Source organism: Oncorhynchus mykiss, chromosome 25, assembly GCF_013265735.2.
Source record: "Oncorhynchus mykiss isolate Arlee chromosome 25, USDA_OmykA_1.1, whole genome shotgun sequence".
In the NCBI taxonomy this organism is placed as follows: domain Eukaryota; kingdom Metazoa; phylum Chordata; class Actinopteri; order Salmoniformes; family Salmonidae; genus Oncorhynchus; species Oncorhynchus mykiss.
Window position 1 is genome coordinate 26,562,089 of NC_048589.1, and position 21,392 is coordinate 26,583,480.

Consider the following 21,392-nt stretch of genomic DNA (forward strand, 5'->3'; position numbering starts at 1 on the left):
CGTTTATTTAAATGCACAAACAAAACTACGAACAATAAAATAATTCAGGTCCACTAGCTATGGTTTAATCGGTTGTATTCCTTATAGAAGTTTGAGTAGTTCCTCAACAATAGCGTAATACACGGCAGATTGAGGCCATGACATCATACAGCCGGAATGCCAAGTACAGAAATGGGACAGCTGCCTCCCTGCTTGATTTACCTTATTCAGCACCATCACTGCAAATCTATAGTTCTGCTCATATTGCACTCATTTGTGAACTGTCAGTTTAATTACTTCATGCCAGGTTGCTGTAAAATATGAATATACGGTCTAGTTCCTTCTCATCATTGTGTAACAATAATCCAAATATATATTGGTCAATACTTTGTACTGGAAATACACATGGCAATGGTGCCCAGAACAGGAATAGGCAAAAAGTATGAGATATACCTATCAGCTCCCATTTATAAAACACATTTAAGATGCAAAAACCTATATCAAATTGTTGTTATCGAAAATAGTCTCCTTTGACTACAAAACTCATCCCTAAAATACTAATAAAATCAGAACTCATCATCACTGAAAGAGGCTACTGTGTTTATATTCTCAGTGACTACTGGCCCTGCGGAATTAGGCGCATTGGAAACATGCAATGACTCGGACAGATTTCTCTCGAGATCTTCCAGGTCTTTGGATAGTCCACCATAATTGTCTTCTAGGTTTTGATTGTGGTCTTCCTCAAGGGTCAGAGGGGTATTTTCACCAAGTGAAGGAGGAAAGTAATTTTCCCTGTCATGATTGTGCTCATCCAGGCCCTCTGCACCTCCATCAGCATCAGGTGAACCAACAGGCAGACTGTCAGAGTCAGTCCTCTTAGGAGGGCTACCATATAACGGTGTGGACACTGACAATGGAACAACATTCTCCAGCCCACCACTGTCCTGGTTAAACAATGCATAGGGAAAAAGGTCATTGTCCTCTTTGGTTTCTGATAGTGCTCCTCTGTCCAGAGACTCCAGACCCTGTAGATGACTATGAAGAAGGCCAAGCTCTGTCTCCTCACCATTCTTAGGCTCTGCACTAAAGGTAGGTGTGTTGGCTGGACTTTGCAAGTCATTGCGCAGAGTCTCCAGAAGGTGGCACATTTTGTCCTTAAAAAAGAACAAAAACAGTTCACTATGACCCTGACAGATCTCTAATTTTAAGTACAGAACATATCAGCTTTTTTGGTTCTCGCTTTGCCATTTTGAATGTAGCATTAGTGTAAAAAACATGATGCCAGTGCAGATGCCCATGTCAAGTTTAGACACCCACCTCATCCAATAGATGTTTATTCTTGTCAACGTGACGTTCAAACACCCGCTCTAAGACCCTTTAGAAGGAGAATGAATTGGTATGAATACCTACTTGTGGTAACACATTCATATTCAGTGACACACAATCTGCGTTTACACAGGCAGCCCAATTCTGATATTTGTCCCCCACTAATTGGTCTTTTGACCAATCGCATGAGATCTTTTAACGTCAGCGCTTTTTCAGAACTGACCTGATTGGTCAACAGACCAACTAGTGAAAAAAATATCAGAATTGGCTGCCTGTGTAAAAGCAGCCAGAGAGCAGTGCAGCAACATTAACATGCCCCCTATTACTGGTTTTATCAGGTGGGATTATTACAAATATCATTGAGGCCATCACTTGTGATTTATAGCCTAGCATAAATACCAGACACGGTGCTACACTGTAGCTACATGGTCTCATGTCCTGAGAAAAACAGTTCATATAAAAGTGACATACCTGTCAGAGTACAGGCCCCTGGACAAGATTTCATTTGTTACATCAGCAATAAATTCAAGGTACATAAATTCTTCCTCCCTGTAGAGAAAGGAATGGTAAGTCAGAATGGTAACTTTAAAGGGAAACTACACAAGTGAGACTGCTTGGAACTGCTAGGGTTCAGCAGTAATCATGAATTTATTATATGAGCCTATCATCTTTTCCTATATTTTATAGAAAAGTAGTGATTAAAGGTGACAAGGTTAAAACATGGTTCTTACTCTGCAGACACCCTCTTCATGATAGGAGATGTCATTCCTTCTGGTGAAACCCTGGAAGAAGCCAATCAAGACTAAATACGTTTTTAAAAAGTGTACAAGAAGCACAGGTACAATACCACAGCACATAGTCTGAAACCAGTATAAACATTACCTGAATGAGGGATGGAAGTGATCGCTGCTTACGCTCTTGTTTCCCTTGCTTCGTTGTCCAAATGCTGACAGATTCAGTGTATGGGACTCATCGTCTGCATCCGACCACTCATGCTCTGTACCATGTCCCTATAATAGAGTGATCAATTAATTCAGTTTTAATCAGGCTCCATGCTCTAGATTTGATCATTGTTTATGAGTTTGTTTCCTTATTTAGACCAGAGTTGGTGACTCTGCAACTGAAATATTATAGTCACTCCAATAACATTGACCTTGCAGTACAGCTAGTGTAATGCACCTCTCTCAATTTGAAAGAGTATTTTATTGGATGCCGTTCCTTGCTACTCCAAGCCAAACCAGACTGTCAATATGATGGATGCTGGCTTAGTCATCTCCACCTGTATTATGGCAAGACCTTGGCACTGCATCCATATCAATCATATTTGTCTCAATTCTCAGCCAATCCTACTTCTTGTCTATCATCTCCTTAGCATTTCCGAACACCACTTAGACCTAATTGTAATGGATGCTGATCTTGCATTGTCTTTCATTTGTGGTAGGTGCTCTTGAAAGACTTCTCTTTTTACTTCCTCTATTCACACTACTGTCTCTCAATATAACAGCAAATATAATCAACTAATGCTACCACACTTTTTCCCTGACTATATCCTATAATACTACAATATGTTCTTCCAGGGATGAAGGGTTTAATCGAACTTACCAGGGGTTGATCATCCCATTCAGCCGATGAGCATTCCTTGGTTCGTGTGCTGCAGGAAAAGAAACAGGATTCAGGATACTGTCTGGACTAGCTGCTGTGTGCGAATGATGAGCATGCTCATCTTATTAGATCCTGTTCAAAGGTGAAACAACTATATGAAAGGATGTTAATTAGCCAATGTTTCCATGGTATCACCCTCTCATCCTGTCTACATCTCTCTCTTTCTCTCACCTCATTCACACAAACAGAAAAATAATACACCTGTGCTGTCAAACAGGGAAACACGTCACCTTCCATGATAGGTCTCCTGCCGTGTCAGCCTGGGGATGGTCCTCTCCTGGTCCTGGGCTGGTTTACCGCGAGGAGGTGTGTAGTAGCGATACTGAGACAGATAGGACCTGCTGTCTGACTTCAGAGTCCTGGGAGTGAAGGGCTTGTCCTGGGTGAAGCGGTGGGCGTGTTTCTGAATCAGGTCCCCACTGTAGGTCTTCTGGACAGGGTCCTGAAAGGCCTTGTAGCCACTCTGGGTACCTGTGGTGGAGCGGGCTGGCTGCTGCCTCTGGGAGTTTGGGCTCCTATAGCTGTACTCTGATGCACAGTGGAAGAAGTGCGGGGGGCTCCCAGACCCTCCGACCATTTGGGACGGGTAAACTATTTGCTTGGTGTGAAAGGAGGTGTTGATTCTTGGAGTAGAAATCATTGAGCTTCCCAGGTAGAAATAGGCACTTTCTTGACCTGCTCCACTCTGAAAGGTAAGAGAGACCCATCATTAAAATCAATACAATAATCTTTACCATATATTTCCATGTAATATTACACACTTATAATGACGGTGTGAGTGCCAGTGTACACTTCAAGAATTATTTAAAATGAGGTGATAACTAAACTACATGCAGAAATCACTGCAGTGCCTTCTTACTTGCGTATTTTGTGATGGGCAGGAGGCTTTGGTGTTGGCTCTGCTGCTCCTCTGTGAGTGTGAACCAGCTGACTGAGGTCGTCTATCAGACCTGGACGCATCTTTCCTCAACTGCTCCCGCCGTAACTGGTCATTGTCTGTGAATGTACACACAACAATGATCAACTAAATCAGATCATATAGCCTATGTGCAATTTATTTTGATTTTGTAATTTCAGATGTGAAAAAACGTACATTTTACACTGCTTAGCATACTTTTGGGTACTGATGAATCAATGGCAGCTGAAAGACATTGGAAGATAATATTTATGTCAATAACCAAAGTCAGCATATGATTGAAATTCTAGAGGACACACAAGTTATTTTACTTCACCGGTTGTATCCCTTACCTTTAGCTGAATATACCTTTTTATAATGGGACACCATATGGTCTTGAATAATGCACTGAGTTAGTCTGCTCGACGACCGAGGGCAGAACGCTGTAAACCCAAGACAAACATGAGCGGAATGTGGAGATTGAAGCAAGTAAACACATATCACCCCTGTGTGGTGTGGAGCTGTATGTTGAGGTATACATTGTACACTGTACACATTGTTATAGCCTAATACTTACGGCTGCTTTTTAAACTCATCTGTCCTCTGGGTGGTCCAGTCAGACTGTGGCCTGGGCCAGGCGATGCATTACCTAAAAGTGAATTAGTTTGTTAGCTAGTCAATGTTACTTAACATTGGTTAAAGGAGTGCTTAGCAGTCAGTGAGAGGAGTAATGTAATATTCAACCTCTTCCTATCCTAGTCTGGTGTCCCCACCTGCTTCAAGAGGTCCACCATTGTTCCCGTACCCAAGCAAGCTAAGGTAAATGAACTAAATCACTATCGCCCAGTAGCATTCACCTCTGTCATCATGACGTCCTTTGAGAGGCTAGTCAAGGACCATATCACCTCCACCTTACACGAAACCCTAGACACACTACAATTTGCATACTGCCCCAACAGATCCACAGACAACGCAATTGCTGTGGCACTGCACACCTCCCTATCCCACCTGGACAAGTGGAATACCTATGTGGCAATGCTGTAGCACCTTAGAGGCTGCTGCCCTATATACATAGACTTGAAATAACTGGCCACTTTAATAATGGAACACTGGTCACTTTAATAATGTTTAGATATTTTGCATTACTTATCTCATAAGTATTTACTGTATTCTATTCTACGCCGCTCCGACATTGCTCGTCCAAATATGTATATATTTTTAATTCCATTCCTTTACGTTAGATTTGTGTGTGTTGTGTGTATTGTTGTGAAATTGTTAGATAGTACTTGTTAGATATTACTGCACTGTTGGAGCTAGAAACACAAGCATTTTTCTACACCCGCGCAAGCGGCTGAAGAAATTCAGCATGGCCCCTGAGACCCTCACAAACTTCTACAGGTTCCCCATTGAGAGCATTACGTCGGCATGAATGTCTCTCCAGAGGGTGGTGCGGTCAGCCCAACGTATCACCGGGGGCACGTTGCCTGCCCTCCAGGACATTTACAGCATTCAGTGTCAAAGGAAAGCCAAGAAAATCATTAGGGACCTCCGCCACCCAAGCCACTGACTGTTCACTTTGCTCCCATCTGTGGCTCCCTACCTTTTTCGATTATGGTATCAACAACTGAATTTTGCCCTGCCTGGAGTACCCCTGAAGTACCCCCTCGTGCATTTTTACCAGTAAGCCTATGGTCTCATGAGTCTTCTCAATCAGACTGTTGAACAGCCATCACTAGCCAGCTACCTGCCCTGCACCTTGAGACTGATGCCCCATGTATAGAGAGACATTGAACACTTCTCACTTCACATAGTGTTGTTCACTCAATGTGCAGGTTTCTCCCCAAAGAATGTAAGAGGGTTGCGCCACTATGTAAACGGAAATGGCAGATACAGGTGTTCAAAAACGCTTACAGCTACAGTCCCATTGTATATGCCATTTTGTTTTCCAAATGATATACTGTCATCTATACACATCACACACATATTTATATTCTGGATTCTAACACTGCTTTCTTTAGAATGTATCTACTTGGGTTGTTAATTGGACTCGTTCTGAAATTTCTTGATTTCTTTAATTATTTGTGTATTCGCTAGACATTTTACTGCACTGTAGGAGCTAGTAAGGTAAGCATATCAGGCAGTAGGAAGTTCTCTCATCCATGTATATGCAAATGATAGTCTTCTACTCAGCTAGCCCCTCCCCGGGTTTTGTGTTAAACGCTCTACGACAAAGCTTTCTTAGTGTCCAACAAGCTTTCTCTACCCGTAACCTTGTTCTGAACACCTTTGAAACAAAGGTCATGTGGTATAGTAAGAAGAATGCCCCTCTCCCCACCGGTGTGATTACTACCTCTGAGGGTTTAGAGGTTGAGGTAGTCACCTCATACAAGTATTTGGGAGTATGGCTAGACGGTACACTGTCCTTCTCTCAGCACATATCAAAGCTGCAGGCTTAGGCTAAATCTAGACTTGGTTTCCTCTATCGTAATCGCTCCTCTTTCACCCCAGCTGCCAAAATAACCCTGATTCAGATGACCATCCTACCCATGCTACATTACGGAGACGTAATTTAAAGATCAGCAGGTAAGGGTGCTCTCAAGCGGCTAGATGTTCTTTACCATTCGGCCATCAGATTTGCCACCAATGCTCCTTATAGGACACATCACCGCACTGTATAATCCTCTGTAACCTGGTAATCTCTGTATACACATCGCAAGACCCACTGGTTGATAAAACCCTCTTAGGCCTCACTCCCCCCTATCTGAGATACCTACTGCAGCCCTCATCCTCTACATACAACACCCGTTCTGTCTGTCACATTCTGTTATTGGTCCCCAAAGTGCACTGGGTCGCTCCTCTTTTCAGTTTTATCTCCATCTCTTCATTCAAAGACTCAATCATGGACACTCTTACTGACAGTTGTGGCTGCTTCTTGTGAAGTATTGTTGTCTCTACTATCTTGCCCTTTGTGCTGTTGTCTGTGCCCGATGTTTCTACCATGTTTTGTCCTTCTGCCATGTTGTGTAGCTACCCTGTTGTTGTCATGTGGTGTTGTTACCATGCTGTGTTGTTGTCTTAGGTCTCTCTTTTAGTAGTGTTGTGGTGTCTCTTGTCATGATGTGTGTTTTGTCTTATATTTTTTAATCCCAGCCCCCGTCCCTGCAGGAGGCCTTTTGGTAGGCCGTCATTGTAAATAAGAACTTGTTCTTAACTGACTTGCCTAGGTAAATAAAGGTTAAATTAAAATATTTAAATTACTGATTTTCACTGCACCTGCTATAGAGCCCCACAGTGGAGGTGTGATAATACCCATAAAACCTAGAGATCAAACAGGGAAAATTGCTAAAATTTTTCCCATACAGTATTTTAGAAAGACCCCTGGCGTGACGCCTTCATAACCATGTAAATCTCTCTCGGACAAACTTTTATCAAATAAATACGATCTAGCTAGTTTAGGGTAAGAGGGTGGAGGAGCCTCAATTAAGTGAATGGTGGTATTCAGTGATTTGGAACTGTGAGGTTATTGGTCCGTTTGAAATAATAGTTTGTATGCTCGGATTGGTTGCAGCAGGTACACCTCCTCCACCTCCGGTTTCCTATGGTGGTGCATTTCCTGCCAGAGGACAGAAAGGGAAACAAGGCAGAGCTGCTGGTTGATAAATTAATATAGCATGTAACCACTAAATTATTGTAGCAGACCTGTTGTACTGAGAGTTTTGAGACTAAACATGTAAACAACTTTTTGTGGCAGTCCAAGCCTGCCAGCATACAGCTAAGCTTGTACATTTTAACTAGCTAGTTTATTTGTAATAAAACTAAGCTATATATTTTTGGGGTATCTCTGTTTGGCGTGTATGTAGCCTACCCAGTTCAGGTCTATATTGACCTAGATAAAAAATAAATAAAAAAGTAATCGTGTAACCTAAGCACACTATGGCACTGTAGTTAAAATATTTAGCTAACAGTTAACGTTACTGATCATGCCCTATCTAACCTGGTTAGCTAGCTAGCGCATCCAATTTAATTTGCCTTGTTAAGTTAGCTATCGAGCTAACTAGCCAGCTTTACATAATACATCGCCATGCAGCTAAAAGTAGCCAACACAATTTGATAGTTACACTTTTGCCATACACTTGTGACATGACTAACGTTACTTGCCTTGTCTAACCGTAAACTTGTGACTTGTTGAAGTAAACATGAGCACATTTCAGAGAACCTTTGCTAACATGTGGTTAGCTAACGGTTAGTAAACTAACGTTAGCTAGCAAACCGTATCTACCAACCTCTTTTTGGATCCATATACTCGGTGTATCCCATGCTCATACCAAGTTCTTCAGGTAGATCAATTGTGTATAGGTTGATTTACCAAGTGCTAGGTTATGGATTTACATATTTTAAACCCTCACATTTCTGGAGTCGAGCTAACAAATCCCTGAACTGCCGCTGACTCCGCAAGATTAGGTTAGGAAGCTTCTTTGTCTCCATGCCGGTTGCTATGACTGCGTCATTACGCTATACATAGAACATGCGTAAAGTTTTTCACTTGCAAAAACTCTAAAGCATGCGCACTATACATTTCTCTGGAACACATTTTTTTATGTTTAGCTGTCTTGATGTGTAGTTGTATCTTGAAAACAGGCATGATTGATGTTTGGAATGTGCAACATTGACCTGTTTTTAATTGTGGCTTGTTTGATCAGTAGCAGCCTATGGAGGGATGGGACCTGTCCATGGTTCTGAAACACACACACGTGCGCGCTCTCTATCTCTATCGCTCTATCATAAACACTAGGCTACCACATCGGGCCACAACAAACATCTTGTTGGAAATGTGCACACACATAAGGCACATTTCAATATTTAATGTAAACCTATTTTTCACCCTGAAAGTAATATCATGACTAATTCATGCTCAGCCTTGAGGAGGCCCATTTCATTCATAATTAAACAGATAGTAAATGGAATTCTCAGTGGTGGTCCCTCACTTGCAAGTGAAGAATTTAATTTACAGAACCAAACTAATTATAGTACAATACCAATCTGAGACTTTGTGTTGGACAGAGCTTCTCTATAACAGAACTAACGATACTTAGTGATTTGTGCGTTTATATAGCATTATAATTAAGTGACCATGTTAATCTTATACTCTTTTCTTCCCTTTTGTGAATCATGGTGGTGTAAAACGCTGTCTCAGGTGCCGCTCCCGAATCTCCCATAAGTGTTCAATTGGGTTGAGACCTGGTGACTGACCTGGTGACTGAGACAAACATGGCATATGGTTAACATTGTTTTCATGTTCGTCAAACCCTTCAGTGACCACTCGTACCCTGTGGATGGGGGCATTGTTGTCCTATGAGAGCATTGCAATGGTAGCCAAAATAATGGCCTGCCCAGAATTTGTATACATGACGCTGTATACTTTGTATCCCTTGTTTACTCAAGTGTTTCCTTTATTATGTCAGTTACCTTTATCTCTCTTGGGGGGGAAAGCCAATTCAGACTCATCATTGAGGGAGCGGCAGGTAGCCTAGTGATTTGATTTGATTTAGAGCGTTGGGCCAGTAATTGAAAGGTTGCTAGATCGAATCCCCGAGCTAACAAGGTAAAAATCTGTCGTTCTGCCCCTGAACAAGGCAGTTAACCCACTGTTCCTAGGCCGTCATTGTAAATAAGAAATTTGTTTTTAACTGACTTTCCTAGTAAAATAAATGAATTGCTAGTGGGCATGGCATTTGGACGGAGCAATGTGGATGGGTAGTCAGGCTAGTGTTTAAATGTACAACCCATAATTTGTATTAATGTCAATAACCATTAAACAGCTGTGAGTATACTGTGTACCTTTAAGTCTTGGGAAGTTTAAGGTTATTGGAAGAGGCCTAGTATAGATACTTGTGTAAAACATACATATTAAAGACATGTCCAGAACTTTAACGACTAAGCTTTGTGCTGGATGTGTCAATGCTTAGTTCATGCATGCATAATCTATGAATAGAATTACTGTCTTACCTCAATTAGCCACAAAATCCCTAGTTTGATATCAACTGTTTTTCTCGAAGCTGTGCATTTTCCCTACATATTCCCCCACATGGGCCAGCCCACTAGCAATTTGAGTTCAACCAATGAGCTTCAGCCCCTCTCCATTTGAGTGACAGCTTGCAAAAGGTAAATCATGCACACACATCAGAGCTAGAGAGAGAGCAATTACGTGGGGCATATATCTGCACATATACGATGTAGTACGCAATTTCCGGGGACCACTTTTGTCTTGTGAGCACTACTTTCAGGGTTACTGGCTAAAAAGTATGCAAAAGTACTAGAGTCTCTTTAAATTTAAGTACATGAACCATAGGGTCAAGTGTCATGTGAGCCAAACTTTTGTAATCATGACAACTTTGTGTACAACAAAGTAACCATTAGTTGTTGTTTATTGTCTCCAATGTATCATCCATGTAAAAACCTGAGTGCTATGCATTTCGCCACTATTTTTGCATCACAACATTAAAGTCTAAGAGGCCTCCAGTTTTTTAGATGGACAGGATCTTTGTATTTAGCATCTGGTTCTTGTTTTAGTAATAGTGACATCAGACCTTCCTGCTCCCTGACAGACTACAATTGTTATAGGAGTAGTTAAATCAAGCTAATAATGGAGCTTGAATACATAAAAATCAGGCTTGATATAACTCTACCGATTTTTCCAGACAAAAAGGATTTAATAGCCTCAAAGTTATTCCTCTGTAATTTGACCTTCACACTGATCTTTTTGTGCATTTGTTAATTTTCCTTCTTTTCGTTATTAGGAAAGAAATCTTTACAGAAATCGTCATTCGGTGGGTAAGGAGGAGACTGGAAAGGAGAAGGAGGAGACATGTACTTAAAATATTTGGGGGGCCTGGACCAAGTTTATCTACCTGTACTGTTAGTTCCTGTCACAGGAGGTTGGTGGCACCTTAATTGGGGAGGATGGGCTCATGGTAATGGCTGGAGTGGAATCGTATCAAACACATGGTTTCTGTGTGTTTGATGCCATTCCATTTGCTCCATTCCAGCCATTACTATGAGCTGTCCTACACTCAACAGCATCCACTAGTTCCTGTATTTCCCTTGTTAGTGTTGTCTCTTTAGACCAAAACGGCTTTTTCTTTACTGATTAATATTGAGTTGAATGACCAGTGAAGTTACATTTAAAGGTATCCCAAACAATAAGGGGATTTGCTGAACATGTATTGTGATGGAAAAAAATCAGTTATAGATTATTCGGTCTTATTTAAGAACAACTTGTCCTCCAGTAGACTTTGATTAAATTTCCAATATCCCGTCCAAGTGGAAAGGGCCATTAGATTATGGTCCGATCGCATTCAGTCTCATATCAATACTTTTTGAACCTTTGGTGCCAGAAAGTAGTTAAGACAACTAGCTTGATTAAGTCTCCTCCGTGTATATCTCACTAGATCTGGGTCTCCGTATATCCACCAGTTCTAATGTATCCATGATCAATTTTGTGATCTCAAGGGCACAAGGTTGATAGTTTGTAGTGTGATTTCCTTTCTGGTCCATTGAGGTACTTAACATTGTGTTATTGTCTCCCACCATTAAGATTTGGTATACATATTTTCAAAGAGGTGTGGGTCATCCTGATTTGGACAATTTACACATGTATACAGCTACATGATTTTGTTATTTTGTATTATGTATTTTTTACAGTGTTGGCCTAGATTCAGCAGCAGTAGCGCACCGCTGCTAAGTGCATAAATCAAATCAAATCAAAATGTATTTGTCACATACACCTTTAGCAGATGTTATTGCGGGTGTAGCGAAATGCTTGTGTTTCTAGCTCAAACAATACAGTAATATCTAACAATTCACAACAATACACACAATACACACAACCTAAAAGTTGAATTAATTGAATTAAGGAATATAAACATGTTAGGACGAGCAATGTTGGAGTGGCATAGACTAAAATATAGTAGAATAGAATACAGTATATATGAGATGACTAAATAAAAAATATGCAAACATGATTAAAGTGACTAGTGTTCCATTATTAAAATGGCCAGCGATTTCAAGTCTATGTATATAGGTGAAGCACTGGAAGACGTAATGGTTTTAGTAGTCTATTATTGAATTATGACTTTTACTCATGTGCCATGTCCCTGCAGTAAACGCCGATACCCAATCAGGAGTGGAGTGGAGCACTTGATTTAACCCAAACGAAAGGAGGAGGATAGGCGGTATCCCTCCCTGGCACAAAAGAGTAAGTAACGCATTTACAAACATTTGTTGATGATCATTTATATGCCTATCATTAGCGTACAGTAGGCTATTAGTGGTAATATAATTATAACTTTTAGAAAAACGTGCATTGATGGAGAGGTAGACTACTAGACAATACACGTTGTTCCTCATTTATTGGGGGTGACATCCTCATTCGTGACTGTGAAATTCATGGTTCTAAAAGCGCGCAACTCACTGTCCACTTCTGTTCCCGAGTGGACTGGAGTGTGGATTGGCGTGTGAAATGAGTTGTAGCCCATTGGGTGTTCCTGAAAGGTGCGACAGATAGTAGGCCTACAGAAACCTTATTACGAACTATTTGTCCAGGCGTGTACCACGCGCCCATGGCTCCAGACAATGCAATTTTCGCGTTACTTTTAAGATTTTTTTTTTGTTTTATGACATTCTAAGCAACTATAACACAAAACTGTTACAAGGGCGCTGGCAGATTTTGTTTATTTTCCTTTATTTTCTCACGCGCTATTGAGCAGATTTATGGTCTTAGTGTGTATTGAGAAGAACAAAAGCTATGAAATTTCCACTGGAAAACCCTAGAAAACAAGTAAAATTGGACCCGGATCAACAAGGTTAGTAGCCTAAATATACCTTTTCCTCAGAAAGTGGAGTTTGACCCTGAATAGTTTGTCTATGCTGACTGAAGAAATGCTTAGGCTGGGTACAGTTGTCTTTACCATCCACTATGTAAGATAAAATGTGATTTTTTTATTTAATTATTAGGATTGTTAATATATATATATACTGCATCTTTCATTGATGTTATCTAAGATAGCTTTTTATAATTATGCAATGTGATTTTTATGTTGCCAGGTAGTTGGGAGTAGATATCTAGACTCAGCAAAAAAAAGAAATGTCCCCTCACTGTCAACTGCGTTTATTTTCAGCAAACTTAACAAGTGTAAATATTTGTATGAACATAATAGAATTCAACAACTGAGACATAAACTAAACATGTTCTACAGACATGTGACTAAATTGAATAATGTGTCCCTGAACAAAGGGGGGGGGGGGGGGGGTTCCAAATCAAAAGTAACAGTCAGTTACACTGCATTAAGTACTGTAGTGTATCTCCTCCTCATTTACCAGATTTACCAGTTCTTGCTGTGAGATGTTACCCCACTATTCCAACAAGGCACCTGCAAGTTCCCTGACATTTCTGGGAGGAATGGCCCTAGCCGTCACCCTCCGATCCGACAGGTCCCAGACGTGCTCAATGGTATTGAGATCCGGGCTCTTCACTGGCCATGGCAGAACACTGACATTCCTGTCTTGCAGAAAATCATGCACAGAACGAGTAGTATGGCTGGGTCATGTCAGGATGAGCCTACAGGATGGGTACCACATAAGGGAGGAGGATGTCTTCCCTGTAACGCACAGCGTTGAGATTACCTGCACTGACAACAGCTCAGTTCGATGATGCTGTTACACACCGTCCCAGACCATTACAGTCCACCTCCAAATTGATCCCGCTCCAGAGTACAGGCCTCTGTGTAACGCTCATTCCTTCGACGATAAACACGAATCCGCGACTCGTCAGTGAAGAGCACTTTTTGCCAGTCCTGTCTGGTCCAGCGACGATGGGTTTGTGCCCATAGGCAAAATTGTTGCCGGTGATGTCTGGTGAGGACCTGCCTTACAACTGGCCTACAAGCCCTCAGTCCAGCCTCCCTCAGCCTATTGCGGACAGTCTGAGCACTGATGGAGGGATTGTGCGTTCCTGGGTAACTCAGGAAGTTGTTGTTGCCATCCTGTACCTGTCCCGCAGGTGTGATGTTCGGATGTACGGATCCTGTGCAGGTGTTGTTACACGTGGTCTGCCACTGCGAGGACGATCAGTTGTCCGCCCTGTCTCCCTGTAGTGCTGTCTTAGGCGTCTCACAGTACAGACATTGCAATTTATTGCCCTGGCCACAGCTGCAGTCCTCATGCCTCCTTGCAGCATGCCTAAGGCACGTTCACGCAGATGAGCAGGGACCCTGGGCATCTGTCTTTTGGTGTTTTTCAGAGTCAGTAGAAAGGCCTCTTTAGTGTCCTAAGCTTTCATAACTGTGACCTTAATTGCCTACCGTCTGTAAGCTGTTAGTGTCTTAATGACCGATCCACAGGTGCATGTTCATGAATTGTTTATTGTTCATTGAACAAGCATGGGAAACAGTGTTTAAACCCTTTACAATAAGATCTGTGAAGTTATTTGGATTTTTACGAATTATCTTTGAAAGACAGGGTCCTGAAAAAGGAATGTTTCTTTTTTTGCTGAGTTTATCTTCACCTTGCCTGTTGGGCTCAGATGTACAGTAGGCTACAACGCATTCTTCTTTGGGAATAGATAGAGGGGGGATAGGACAGCTGCTGGGAAGTGGCTTAGCATCAGATGTTGCTGCCTGTTATAAGTGGACAAGAAGGTATGAAATTATCATACCATAGTCACCAATTATCATCATCATCATGGACGGTGGATACAAGTAAAAACACAACTTCATCTTCGTCATCCAGTAACTTTTCTTGGATTTAGATCCCCCAGTGCATCACCTCACAGTTGTCTTTATCCTGTCAGCGTTCAGTATTCCTCTTGTAAAGTCTGGATGAGAGACAGAGGTGGAAGACCAAGGGCAGTAGGAATGTACTGGATAAAAGCCTACTCTCCCACATAATCAAATCATGTGGAACAATGAAAATCAATAGGAGGCAGGTTTGGATCTTGTAACACAATTCATGATTCATGTTATATACAGTATTTTGTGAAAGCTGAACTTGGAGCACAATAGTAATTTCAAAAACACGGTAGTGTTACGTTTGTCGTTAGAATGAGACCAAGGCGCAGCGTGGTAAGCGTACATCTTTCTTTATTGATCAAAAAAGAAAAGAAAAAGATAAACTAATGTAACATTCTGCATGCTACACAGTAACAGTACAACAACAAGATTCCACAACTGAGGCTGCGAAAAAGGGCTGCCTAAGTATGATAGACAGCTGCCTCTGATTGGGAACCATACCCGGCCAAAAAATAAATATACAAACTAGAATCCCCACCCAAATCACACCCTGACGTAACCAATTAGAGAAATAAAAAGGCTCTCTATGGTTAGGGCGTGACAGCACCCCCACCCTAAAAGGTGCGGACTCCGGCCGCAAAACCTGACTCTATAGGGGAGGGTCCGGGTGGGCATCTATCCTCGGTGGCGGCTCCGGTTCGGGACGTAGTCCCCGCTCTGTATGCTGATCCCTCCTCTTCCGTGGAACCGGACCGTGGATCGTTGCCGGAGGAACCGGACCGTGGATCATCACCGGAGACTCTGGACTGCGGACCGTCGCCGGAAACTCTGGACTGCGGACCGTCGCCGGAGACTCTGGACTGCGGACCGCCGCCGGAGACTCTGGACTGCGGACCGTCGCCGGAGACTCTGGACTGCGGACCGCCGCCGGAGACTCTGGACTGCGGACCGTCGCCGGAGACTGCGAACCGTCGCCGGAGACTCCGGACTAAAAAAAAATAATAAAAAAGATAAACGAATGTAACGTTCTGCATGCTACACGGTAACAATACAAAAACAAGATCCCACAACTGAAGGTGGGAAAAAGGGCTGCCTAAGTATGAACCCCAATCAGAGACAACGATAGACAGCTGCCTCTGAATGGGAACCATACCGGGCCAACAAAGAAATATACAAACAAGAATGCCCACCCAAATCACACCCTGACCTAGTCAGGGCGTGACAGGTCGTTTTGAGATATAGATTACTCTTACAACCATGAGTTATGCTAATAATGATGGAACCATTTGTTATTCAGAATCTGATTGGAATTTAATGGCTATTTTTAGACAGAAGCAGACTTAGTGGGAGATAGCTCAACCCCTTTCTTAAAGCACTCGTCCAAGTATGATGTACTGTGGTGCCCATTTATTCCATTCCACTCAATTTATCAGAAACGATGAAAACCAAATAATAAATGGTTTTGTCAGATTAGTCAAGACACTTGACCCAGTTGGATGTTAAATGGGTGGGTTGTAAAGTTGGATGTTCTATAAAGTCCATCAGCAGGCTCTTCTCTGCAGCTTGCAGGTCTGAAAATATTAGATAAAATGTCTGCCTAAAGCAAATCCCACCCATCCTAAGAGAAATGTCATTGTGAATTCCCTTTATTGTTAAGTTACTGTTTTTGGGGCAGTTTCCCAATCGCCTAGTCATGGACTAAAAAGCAAGCTCAATCGGGAATATTAATCAAAAAATAGTTTTAAGACTAGGCTTAATGTGTCCAGGAAACTACCCCTTAATGTCCTAAAAATAGCTTGAGAATGTTCTCCTAGGCACCTGTAATGTGGCTATGTTGATGTTGGTGAATTCCTGGCCTTATGTACCCATCCTGATGACAAAAGTTTGTTTTGATTCATTTAAACTGTGATCAGTGTCAAAGAATGGACTAACAGGATTTGGATCCCTGGAAGTGATTGAGACTTCCTTGATGTCCTTGACTCATCATAACCGGTTGTGTTGGTGTTAGTGTTAGTGTTGTTCATACAGAAGGGTGCTAGACAGTTGTTTCAGGAACATAGTATGTGGTAGTGTAGTAACTGTATAATATAGCGAAATACACAGAAAGCCTACAGTGTTTATTGAAAAATACAATTCTTTACAAATCATGCATTTTCTCTCAGGTATGCTGACATTACTGTATTAAATTCACAAATTACATATAGTATGCAAGGTGTGAGATTTATACTGCAACCAAGTCGCACAGTCCCCCACCTTGGGTGACCTCCCCCGTCTCCCTGCTGACATACATTTATGACACACCCCATTTGGAAAGCAAGGACCCAGAGTGGCATTTATCCCCCTCTCTTACTGGCCACGCTCGTCTGTTAGACAGATTGAATCCTTCTTTTTTTCTATTGAAGAGGGTGGTTTTGCACCTCTCGCCAATGCTCTCCGAGTCTCTGTGTATCAACAACACATTGTCCTCCCCTTGATATCAAAGCACCCACTGCATAAAGTTGTTTAGATACAGCTGTGGAAATTAGAATTGAGGCTTGAATACAAAACAATTCTCACTGTGGTAGCACTGTGGTAGCTACTTTTCCTGTTACGCTCCTTGCCTATGGAATAGCCTGCAGTGTCACGCCCTGACCTTAGATATCTGTTTTCTATATATTTTGGTTAGATCAGGGTGTGACTAGGGTGGGTACTCTAGTGTTGTATGTCTAGGGTTTTCTATTTCTATGTTGGCCTGATATGGTTTCCAATCAGAGACAGCTGTTTATCTTTGTCTCTGATTGGGGGTCAAATTTAGGCAGCCCTGTTTCCCACATTCTGTTGTAGGATCTTGTCTATGTGTAGTTGCCTGTCAGCACTCGTTTGTATAGCTTCACGTTTCATTTTATTTTGTTAGTTTGTTTAGTGTTCATTATTTTAATAAATAAGAATGTACGCATACCACACTGCGCCTTGGTCTGATCTTTATAACGAACGTGACATGCAGACTAAACTTGAACTTGAGACTCTTGTCCCCCTTGCCCATTTTAAACATTTATTGGGGGATTTTTATTTTTATATTGCTTGTAACTGTTTTGGGTAATGCAGGTTCTTGTGCTGTTAGGGGAATAACCTTTCTGTATTGCTTGTAACTGTTTTGGGTAATGCAGGTTATTGTGCTGTTAGGGGAATAACCTTTCTGTATTGCTTGTAACTGTTTTGGGTAATGCAGGTTCTTGTGCTGTTAGGGGAATAACCTTTCTGTATTGCTTGTAACTGTTTTGGGTAATGCAGGTTCTTGTGCTGTTAGGGGAATAACCTTTCTGTATTGCTTGTAACTGTTTTGGGTAATGCAGGTTCTTGTGCTGTTAGGGGAATAACCTTTCTGTATTGCTTGTAACTGTTTTGGGTAATGCAGGTTCTTGTGCTGTTAGGGGAATAACCTTTCTGTATTGCTTGTAACTGTTTTGGGTAATGCAGGTTCTTGTGCTGTTAGGGGAATAACCTTTCTGTATCGCTTGTAACTGTTTTGGGTAATGCAGGTTCTTGTGCTGTTAGGGGAATAACCTTTCTGTATTGCTTTTAACTGTTTTGGGTAATGCAGGTTCTTGTGCTGTTAGGGGAATAACCTTTCTGTATTGCTTGTAACTGTTTTGGGTAATGCAGGTTCTTGTGCTGTTAGGGGAATAACCTTTCTGTATTGCTTGTAACTGTTTTGGGTAATGCAGGTTCTTGTGCTGTTAGGGGAATAACCTTTCTGTATTGCTTGTAACTGTTTTGGGTAATGCAGGTTCTTGTGCTGTTAGGGGAATAACCTTTCTGTATTGCTTGTAACTGTTTTGGGTAATGCAGGTTCTTGTGCTGTTAGGGGAATAACCTTTCTGTATTGCTTGTAACTGTTTTGGGTAATGCAGGTTCTTGTGCTGTTAGGGGAATAACCTTTCTGTATTGCTTGTAACTGTTTTGGGTAATGCAGGTTCTTGTGCTGTTAGGGGAATAACCTTTCTGTATTGCTTGTAACTGTTTTGGGTAATGCAGGTTCTTGTGCTGTTAGGGGAATAACCTGTGTGTAAATGTAAAAATCTGCTGCTGTATTTTTGTGTGTTATCTGTGATCTTTTTGTTTGTCTTGTGTAGTTTCTTAATCATTGTACCTAAACTGTATGTGTAAACATGTATATGCAGGGCCCAGCTGTAATAGAGACCTTGGTCTCAGTCTGTGTTCCTTGTTGAAATAAAGGTAGATTAATAATTATCACATACAGTGCCTTCAGAAAGTATTCATACCCCTTGACTCATTCCATATTTTGTTGTGTTCCAAAATGGATAAAAAATATATTTATAAATAATCGGTGAAAACAACATGTTTTATGAAATACAGATATCTAATTTACATTAAGTATTCACACCCCTGAGTCAATACTTTGTAGAAGCACCTTTGCCGGCAAACACAGCTTTGAGTTGTCTTGGGTTTGTCTGCATCAGCTTTGCACATCTGAATTTGGGGATTTCATCCCATTCTTCCTGGCAGATTTTCTCAAGCTCTGTTAAATTAGATGAGGAGTCTTTGTACAGATTTTCAATGGAATTCAAGTCTGGGCTTTGGCTGGCCAGTCAATGACTTTCACGTTCTTGTTCTAAAGCCACTGCAGCGTTGCTTTGGCTGTATGCTTGGGGTCATTGTCCTATTGGAACGTAAATCTTTTCCCCATTCTAAGGTCGTTTGCACTCTGAAGTAGGTTCTCATCAAGGATTTGGCTTAGAGCTGACCCCATTTAGTTGACTGGTTGATTGTTTTGTCACTAGGCTGTTGGTTGACCAAGATTCATTTTTTGTAGTCGAGCAGTGGCAAATATATTTAAAAAATCTGTCCGAAAATGTCAGATTTGCGCCCGTTTCAGTAGACTAATCCATTCAGGAGACGTGGCATTGGTCTAAGAAGAAGGGGAGTGTGGCTAAGATGCACAAGGCACATCTCTCTCCAGCATGCCATTTCATTGTTTCATAACTTCCTTGTGTGAATTGTTTGCCCTTTGATTGTTAGTGTCTATCAATTCGCCATTACATATATCACCAGTAGTAGCCTACATTTACCGTTAATACCCATGATTTCTAATCGGCAATGTTTGTTTGGGGTCACTGAGAAGGGTGGCCATGGTGAGAAAGCCACGGAGGCGGACAATAAGGCGGACTAAGACAATGGTGAAGTGGGGTCCGCGTCCCGCGCCAGAGCCGCCACCGCGGACAGACGCCCACCCAGACCCTCCCCTATAGGTCAAGGTTTTGCGGCCGGAGTCCGCATCTTTGGGGGGGTACTGTCACGTTCTGACCTTTATTTCCTTTTGTTTTGTCATTATTTAGTATGGTCAGGGCGTGAGTTGGGGTGGGCAGTCTGTTTGTTTTTCTATGATTTGGGTATTTCTATGTTTCGGCCTAGTATGGTTCTCAATCAGAGGCAGGTGTCATTAGTTGTCTCTGATTGAGAATCATACTTAGGTAGCCTGGGTTTCACTGTGTGTTTGTGGGTGATTGTTCCTGTCTCTGTGTTTTGCACCAGATAGGGCTGTTTTGGGTTTTCACGTTTCTTGTTTTTGTTAGCTTGTTAGTTTGTTCATGTGAAGTGATTTATTAAAACATGAGTCAAAATAACCACGCTGCGCTTTGGTCCGCCTCTCCGTCAATGGAAGAAATCCCTTACAAGAACAAACCTCGGTACAGTGTTTCAGAATTTACGTTTTTGAAGTATCATGCAAAATGAAATAAAAGGAGTCTGAGGTTAATTTCAAAAACTTGAGTCTGTGCTCAACTCTGTGGAGGTGTTTAAGTGCTTGGCAATGCTACTCCAGGCTATATGGAATGGGGCATCTGTCCAGGGCTTCAGACTGGAGTAGCACACAAATGGCTTGTATCATTAGTCTGCTGGGATAGATGGATACAGTTATCCCATCTGCGTCTGTTAGTTTCTAGAACTTTGATACTGAAGTTGCAGAGGACCATGAACCATACTGTAGCTGTTTTTGAGTATTATTCAGAGATGGAAAGGTTAATGACCACATTTAAGCTCCTAAAAGCTACATTCTCAGATGTTAATTATGAAAATAGTTTGCTAACTTATACTTTATACTCTCTCTACTTCGGTTTAGTGGTGGTCCAGATCAACTTGGCCCCTCCCAAGAAGGTCCAATCAGGGATGATCCAGTCTAGCCTTGTCCAGGCCAGTGAGGCGGCCATGCAGAACCCCATGGGCTGTAATTCCAAGGGGGCCAATGGCCACTGCCCCTTACCTCGGCTCTCCATCTCCTCCCGCTCCGCCAGCGTGGTGGCCAGCATGGACACAACCGGCGACCTCTCGGCCCTCCACTCTGTGATGAAGTGGAAGACGGTGGTGTCGGTTTTTGTGGTGGTTGTAGCCTTCTTGGTGGGGGGTGGCCTGGCCTTCCGTGCCCTGGAGCAGCCCTTCGAGAGCAACCAGAAGGACAGCATCACCCTAGAAATAACGTTGTTCCTGCGGAGGCACCCATGTGTCACGCCTGCTGAGCTGGAAGCACTGATCAAGGTGAGTGTTGCTGGTGGTGTGTGTGAATGTGTGTGGGTCAATGGCGAGTGGCACGAGGAATGGTGATGGTTATCACCACTCAGGCGTCATGCCCATAGGGGCACAGGGGCACGAGCCCCCTCAGATTTATCCTGTTTGCTTTTCTCTGTAATACTCCTAGCAATTTTATGAAGTTGGCTTTAGCTAGACCAGATAGATTTCCAATCTCCCAACCT

At 42.1% G+C, this 21,392-nt stretch overlaps 2 protein-coding genes across 4 annotated transcripts in view; one reads left to right on the forward strand and one right to left on the reverse strand.

The window, feature by feature from the left end:
* Positions 1-43: 43 nt before the first annotated feature.
* Positions 44-8,362, reverse strand: spata7 (spermatogenesis associated 7). 3 transcript variants are annotated; one of them, XM_036962398.1, is made up of 13 exons: positions 8,146-8,362; positions 7,440-7,475; positions 4,440-4,511; positions 4,216-4,305; positions 4,061-4,108; positions 3,827-3,963; positions 3,198-3,652; positions 2,908-2,956; positions 2,188-2,315; positions 2,037-2,087; positions 1,777-1,854; positions 1,297-1,354; positions 44-1,133 (listed from the first exon to the last, which is right to left on the reverse strand). In XM_036962398.1, exons 3-13 carry the CDS (start codon positions 4,456-4,458, stop codon positions 546-548), a joined length of 1,701 nt encoding a protein of 566 aa, XP_036818293.1. In that variant the 5' UTR covers positions 4,459-4,511; positions 7,440-7,475; positions 8,146-8,362; the 3' UTR covers positions 44-545. The 3 variants fall into 3 exon arrangements, with proteins under 3 accessions (XP_036818293.1, XP_021440780.2, XP_021440779.2); XM_021585105.2 differs by lacking the exon at positions 7,440-7,475 and having other exon boundaries at positions 4,232-4,305; XM_021585104.2 differs by lacking the exon at positions 7,440-7,475.
* Positions 8,363-20,770: 12,408 nt separating this feature from the next.
* The window catches only part of LOC110504217 (potassium channel subfamily K member 10), a 40,307-nt gene continuing 39,685 nt past the window's right edge, over positions 20,771-21,392 (forward strand). The window contains exon 1 of the mRNA XM_021583031.2: positions 20,771-21,177. Within this exon, the coding sequence (XP_021438706.2) occupies positions 20,812-21,177 (366 nt within the window). The 5' untranslated portion in view covers positions 20,771-20,811. The remainder of the gene's footprint in view (positions 21,178-21,392) is intronic.

Coding starts and splice junctions, on each gene's coding strand:
- spata7 (XM_021585104.2), bottom strand. CDS start 8,185: ATGAGCATGGGATACACCGAGTATATGGATCCAAAAAGAG. Junction 3,653..3,826: donor GCCCATCACAAAATACGCAA/GTAAGAAGGCAC, acceptor CTTACCTTTCAG/AGTGGAGCAGGTCAAGAAAG. Junction 1,134..1,296: donor ATAAACATCTATTGGATGAG/GTGGGTGTCTAA, acceptor TTCTTTTTTAAG/GACAAAATGTGCCACCTTCT.